The sequence below is a fragment of the Limulus polyphemus genome, unplaced genomic scaffold, assembly GCF_000517525.1.
Source record: "Limulus polyphemus unplaced genomic scaffold, Limulus_polyphemus-2.1.2 Scaffold587, whole genome shotgun sequence".
In the NCBI taxonomy this organism is placed as follows: Eukaryota; Metazoa; Arthropoda; class Merostomata; order Xiphosura; family Limulidae; genus Limulus; species Limulus polyphemus.
The window spans coordinates 190,106-197,365 of NW_013666197.1; the positions used below are offsets into that span (position 1 = coordinate 190,106).

At 30.6% G+C, this 7,260-nt stretch overlaps 1 protein-coding gene across 6 annotated transcripts in view; it reads right to left on the minus strand.

Moving 5' to 3' along the window:
* The window catches only part of LOC106459286 (dynamin-binding protein-like), a 79,162-nt gene that overhangs the window by 63,247 nt on the left and 8,655 nt on the right, over window positions 1-7,260 (minus strand). For 4 of the 6 annotated variants that reach the window (XM_022385735.1, XM_013918897.2, XM_022385734.1 and 1 more), the window contains exons 2-3: window positions 5,656-5,926; window positions 232-484 (exon numbers count right to left, since the gene is read on the minus strand). In XM_022385735.1, the coding sequence (XP_022241443.1) occupies window positions 232-484; window positions 5,656-5,923 (521 nt within the window). In that variant the 5' untranslated portion in view covers window positions 5,924-5,926. Of the gene's footprint in view, window positions 1-231; window positions 485-1,546; window positions 1,563-2,386; window positions 2,466-5,655; window positions 5,927-7,260 lie in introns of those variants that run through there. The other 2 variants (XM_022385737.1, XM_022385738.1) reach the window with 2 other exon arrangements.

Below are 7,260 nucleotides of genomic sequence, written 5' to 3' on the forward strand. Positions count from 1 at the left end.
TGTAGTGTGTATAGTATATATAATATATAATATATATATATAAAATAGCTAATAGCAATAACATGCTGATAGAAATGTTAATGGTTATAATTCACATACATAAGACTGACCACAAAAGGGCACACAAAAGAACAAATTGACAGGGAGTCATTGCTCACTGAGGTCACCACTCCATCTACTAAACCTAACCAGCCAAACAAAGTATCATACTAAGTAAGGTCTAAGAATTACCTGTACCACTTATCCACAACTTCAGTAACTGTAATGATCTCTCCTTTCTTGAGATCCATTTCTTCTGGCAATTGTGCTTTCATATCCATCTTAATTCTTACTTTAAAACATACATTCTTTTGTTTTGCAGTGGGTTTTAAGCTGGACATATCAAGCTTCCATACATGTGTTAGTGGAAAGATACCACTTCGACCATTACATTGACCATGCCACCAGTTGCTGTCCAATGGATACTCACCAATAATTAAATCTCCTGAAACACAAAGAGGTATGACATAAGTAATTTAAAATATAAATTCTATAAGTATATAAGATTCTAGAATCACATAATTCTTAAAGTTTGAGACACAAAAGTATAAATCTGAATAATTTTCCAATTAAATGCAAGCTTTTACATGAATAAATACTATTTAACATTCATGATAAACTATTATTGTAACATAAATGGTATGCAAAAACAATTTAAATTTGATCACAAAACAAAGATTGCAATACAAAGTGAATAAATACTAAACAAAATTCAGAAACTGCAATTTACTAGTCAGTTTGAAAACTTGAAAAAATTTGACCTTTCAATGTTTTTAATGCCTAAAAAATATTCAATGACTTGCACATACTTTGTAATTTAAGTAATACTATAGTTATATCAAGAATTATGTATGTAATCAAACACAGTAAAACAAATATTAAAGGTATATACAAAATAAGTAACTTAACAAGGTGAGTTTAAGACTTTTTTAAAAATATTTAATCATTTTAATTTACTGCCATGTTTATATATACTTCTAACCAAAACAAACAAGTTGTTTGTACAACTCTTCATTTCATTTTCAGCACGAATAAGCCCTTAAACAAACTGTATCTCAAAACATTAATAACATAGACAGATAACTAATTCACTAATTAAACTGAAAGGGCAGTATATTTTGTACTTTATAAATTCATAAAATCTAGAATATTCTAATTGTTAAAGTAGTAATTAAGGAATTTAGATAAATTAAAACCACTATAAAGTTACAAACACTAAAATAATCAGGTTCAATTTAAACATAATGTTGTGGGTTTTGAGGATATACTTATGACACAAACTTAAATATATATGGCATAAAATCTTGATCTAGTTTTTGGTTAAAAACATATGTTATGCTTTCCATGAAACATGATAATAACTACACAGATTTATAGATAAAAAACAACAAAAAAAAACATTTAATATAAAAGCATATTATAGCTAAAGCAACTAAACTTTTTTGCAGTAGTTTATGGTGTAATAGCTTTTCTCCTTCAGTTTTAATTATATATACACAATTCTTACCAAATTTTTAGTTTTCCAAATTGAAATTCTTGATTTTTTTCATGTGATCATTGAGTCACACAAATAGTCACTTTGATGATATAATGATCACCTAAGACAAATAACTACACACTTCTGGTTTTATGATAGATATACACAAAATACAGCAACGTAAGTTACAAGTAGTTTTCAATTATAGAAATGACAATGATTATACATACAGTACAGTAAACACTGATATTTGGGTTTCATTGTATATTTGTAAATGGTTTGTTCTCTTATCACAATTACACAAATACCATATCAGTGCATGACAAACATGTCATGTACACGTGATATATTTAGATTTAAAAAAATGTTACATTTGGCAAACTTTCAACTACAGAGTCAGTGTTATTAAACACTGTAAATCAACCTTATTTTTCTTTGATACACATTCTAATTTTTATTTTTTATGTTAAACAATTCATGGCTAAAATTATTTGTCTTTTCTTTTTGCAACCAGCCTCTTTTACTTTTTTAAAAAGAAGTTTACAATTTGCACCTAATCTAGTATTCTTATCAATTTGGATCACATCAGCTTAAGAGCCAGAAGAGAGATTATTACTATCTTAGATAACATGCAACAGTAGCTAGAAAAATATTTTATAAAAAATCTTTTGTGATATATTTTAAAATACAATACTTTTGATAAATAGAATTAAACCATTAAAAATGTCAGAAATTTGAAAATATTTACAAGGTGGTAAGCAGAAAGAAAAAGAAAGGCCCAAAGTGGAAAAAAAAAAGAAAATTTTGCCAAAAGACATATCATAAAAAAAAAAAAGATTAATAAAAAAACAGCTGGTTAGAAGAACTTACTTGGGTGAAAATTGAGAATGATAAGATGTTCTATCATGATTGTACACAATTTCCAGAACTTTCTGATACTGACTTATCCCTAGTTAAAGGCAAGAGTGCAAAATACACAGAAGAAACTTTGAACATAACAATAGAATGCCAAATAAATTATATGTATTAAATGTTGAAATGTTTTAGACAAACCCAAAGAAACACAGCTAGCAAAAAGTGTAATGAGACTGGATGAAAAAAAAAAAAAAGTGTTATATATGAAAAATTATTTAACACAACTTACTAATATTATGTAGCAACAAAAAATTAATCATTCAGTTTTCCAAGATGATTAGTCCTACAAAATGGGTTGTTAGTATCTGGATGAATTTGAGAATGTCTTGAAAGCTGTATTATTATTTACCAAAATGCAGGAGAGAACTTTATGAAATTGCAGTTTCATTGTATCAAGAATTAATGCACTTTGGTTGTGGTCAACAAATACACTGGGTAACAAACCAGAACAGATCACTGAAAGCTCTCTTTAACAAACATGAGTTTACACTCATACATTTTTTGAACATCACTACCACTGATAAATATAACAATGCATAGAAAGCAAGGGGCTACTTAATTGAGTTGAATACAGAGATTTTTAACCTTCTTACACTAAATGATAGACTGACCAAATTTCTTGTCGGAAGTTTCTGTCTCTTATCAAAATAAGAAAAGTCTGATTTCTAAAGTAGAAAAGAGGGTGAATGAACTGAAGTAAAAACCTCTAAACACAAGAATCAAGGCAAAATGTTGAGGATATTACATTTATAATAGTGAATGTAACTAGGCTCAGAAAAAAAAGACACCATTAAACAAAAGAGTAAATAAATGCTGACACTGATGAGCTGTTGTCATCAGCCAAGTCTTGCCTGAAAGAGATTACCATAAAACACCTTGGAAGAGACCCACACACTCTGTTCAACACATTCGATTTTCACCTTTGGCCAATTAAGGATAATAGTCCTGAAGAGTTAAGTGGCTACAGAGATAAAATTTGCTTTGGAAGATTTGTTGGACTTGAAATTTCAGCAGACTTGTTATAGATGCATATAAAAGCATTTTGGATAACAAGGATACTAAGCATTTAAAACCCCTTAGTAAATATTATGTTGACAATTTCTCCATCAAGAGCAGAATGTGAAAAGGTATTTAATCAACTTAATAACATTAAGACAAGGAGAAGGACATCTCTAACTCAAGAAACATTGTGAAAGGGTTAATCAATGGCAAAACAAAAAGACATACCAAATGCCAAAAATGCTCTGGTCCTAAGGAAAAGTATCATAATCAAACAGCTGGTAGACAGGCTACATCTGATGAAAGCGAGTCAAAGTAAATGGTGAAAAACTGTTGAATTTATACAGACATAAGTATCCATTGTTAAAAAGTTATATACAATACTATTTGCATTGAAGTGTTCAAAGTTAAGAAGAATAAAAATTTTATTCTCCACTGTACACATTCTTTGTTTTAGTCAGTTTCTTAGTACTTTGCTGAATTACACGTCCTACTTTTTCACAGTATTTATTTACTTACAATACTGTAAATAACTGAAAAATCCAGGACAAGAATTAAAGCAGGATATCCAGGACAAGTAAGAATTAAAGCAGGATGAGTGAAACTTTAGGTCCACTCATTCTACAGAAGAAATTGACAGGAAAAAAATTTTTAGACCTGCTTAATGAATCAAACATCACATTTCTTGGTCGGTATATGTACCATAAGAGTATGATACAATTATTTGAGGTAATTCACAAACATTATGAAAAAAATTCCATCCTAAAAAGGTTTTGTAGAATCTGTCATCTGAAGTGTAGGAAATGGAAACTGCACAATGAATAAGTTTTAATCCTGTAGCAATGGTAAACTGTTCACGTAGAAATTTTCTTTGAATGATGAGGTTTCTGACCTGGAAACAGATGGATGCAAGTGGGACGCTGTTGAAAACAAAATTTTGAAATTGTTCAAACATGGTTCAGTTGTAGATCTTTACAACCCGATTGTAAAGGCTATTGACATATTCATCATTGTTATTAAGAAAAACCATGATACTTCATTTGAAGAAGACAAAATATATCTAAGTGGTAAAACAGCTGTCATTCATTTGGATTTTTCTGAAAAAGAACACAACTGTGTAAGATGAAATTCAAAGTGCCCACTGGCACCAGACTAGAGCTTGGTGATTAACTCAATTGATCAATATAATCAATTACTCATGAGCATGTTTTAAATTGATTAATATCACATGAAATAATCTATTAATGGAAATCATGACTGAATCAAATACACTTTCCAAATATTTCTATTATTCAGTAATCAAAAATACCCAAATAATAAAAATTAGTGTTTTTGGTTATTACAACTATCCAAGTAATTGAAATATTACTATTATATTTGTTTGTTGTTAAGCACAAAGCTACACAATGGGTTTCTTTAGTCAAATTATGTTCAATGTTTTTCTTTGTTTTAACCATCTTGTGAAAATGGTCAATTAGCTGAATATAATCGATTAATGAGCCTGACAATTAATCAGTAAGAAACTTCACTAATTACCCAGCTCTACACCAAAAACAAATGAATGTCTAAAAAGTGTCATAAGTCAAACGCACACTAAGGTGCGGGTGTTTTTTTAACTTTTTCCTTTCTTTTAATTTTTGGTATAATCATCATCATTCTGTTTTGTTTGTACTAATAAGCTATGTTAAAGAGTAACAGACCCCTCATTTTGTAGTGTTAGTAATTTGAAGTCTTTTTGAGAAACATTTATTTTTTGTTCCTGATACAAGGACATGTACACTATATTCACTCCTGGGATGATGTAACATTCATAATGGTGACTAACATCTATAACATTTTTTTTACATTTGTAGCAAATAATTGAAAAACATTTAAAAGTTCAATTGTGGTTAAATACAGCTAGGCACAGGTTTGATTTTTTCCCACATTGTTTCATGGTGATTACCAATTCATAGAATTACTGTGTATAGTTTATTATCAACAACTTGTTAAAGCAACTTGCAGTAGCCATGAACTTTCTGAAATGTGCTTACTTAGGGATCTGCATGATAAAGATGTCATAAAAGATTTGTCCTTCTAATCTTACATCCATAACTATGGAACAGGCAATATAGAGTTAAGAGATTTATAAACAAATTACTGTTTAAATTCAAAGTAAAATTACAAATAAGCAGATGATAGGTAACATCGATTGTTGGTTTAATGTCCAAATACACCCTCCTAACCTTTTCTAAACTCCAAATCATCTTCCAACTGAGCAGCAAAGGATTCCATGGCAGCAAACAACTGCTGATCTTCTGCAACTGGGGGAACTTCTAATTTCAAGACAAATCCAGAAGGAAAGTTGCCAGTTCCTTTGTTGGACACACCATACAGCCAGTACTTGTCTACAACCTGAAGAACCTGTACAACATCTCCAACCTCAAGAGGTAGTTCTCCTTCAATATCAGTCTTGAATTCATAAACAGCTCTACCAACACTACCAGTTTCCATATTCTGAAAACAAAATATAAACATATGTATTTACCAATACATAAAAGAGAACATCATCTTCAAAGATAAAGTGAAAAGATTACAACTTATTTTGAAACATATCGTTGCGTCAGCGAGGTCACGTGACTAGTATCTCGCCATCTCCTTCTAGAAATATCCTGTTCCTTCATGAATTGTCGGGAGACTACTAGATTGGGGGTAGTCTGGTATATATAAGACGATCACAACGTGACGGAACGATGAGTAATTGAACTGCAGTCAGAGAGAATATTGTTGAGCACGTGAGACGTTCGTTTGTTATAGCGCGACAGTTGAAATTAAGTGTATTGCAAAGTTATATTCAGAAAAAATGAACCAGTTTTATTTAAGAAAGGACTTGTGTCACTAAAGTTTCGTCGGAACGAATTTATGGAAAATTAACTGACGACTGGAGGCGTAACAATATAAAGTTTGACCTTTTGAAATCACTCATCAAATACAAAAATATTGCTATGGAATTAAATGCAATATTTCTTGTTCACAAGCCCACTCAAAAAAAAAAGACAATGATAAAACCTATTTTGACAGCACTCAAAACCTCTCTCAGTATTATGTTCCATATATGAACAAAATGAAGGTAAAGTTATATTCAGAAAGAATAAACCAGTTTTATTAAGAAAGGACTTGTGTCGCTAAAGTTTTGTCGGAACAAATTTACGGAAAATTAACTAAAGACTGGAGGCGTAACAAATTGGTGTCAGAGAGTGGGACAAACAAAAAAAAAAAAGAAGAAGAAGAAGATGGAAACAAGAGGCGGAAAATCAAACTAAAGCTTAGCAGACTTGATGGCAACAATACAAGAACAGCAAAAGAAACAAGAAGAACGAGAAAATAAACAAGAAAAGAAACGAGAAAAGAAACAAGAAGAACGATTAAAGCAGTTGTTAGAGGAAAAAGAAAAGAAACAAGTAGAACGAGAAAAGAAACAAGAAGAAAGATTACAGCAGTGGCAAGAAAACCTACAACAATGGCAGCTCGAACAGCAAAATAAACATGAAGAGAGACTACAGCAGTGGTTGGACAAGAAAGAAAATAAAAATGAGAGAGACTACAGCAGTGGTTGGACAAGAAAGAAAATAAACAAGAAGAGAGACTATAGCAGTGGTTAGAGGAGAAAGAAAATAAACAAGAAGAGAAGTTACAGCAGTTGTTAGAGGAGAAAGAAAATAAACAAGAAGAACGAGAAAAGAAACAAGAAGAGAGACTGCAGCAGTGGCAACTGGAAAAAGAAAGGAAACAAGAAGTATAAACAGAAAACATTAGTAAATTTAAAAGCGAATTAGATACGTTAAAGGACG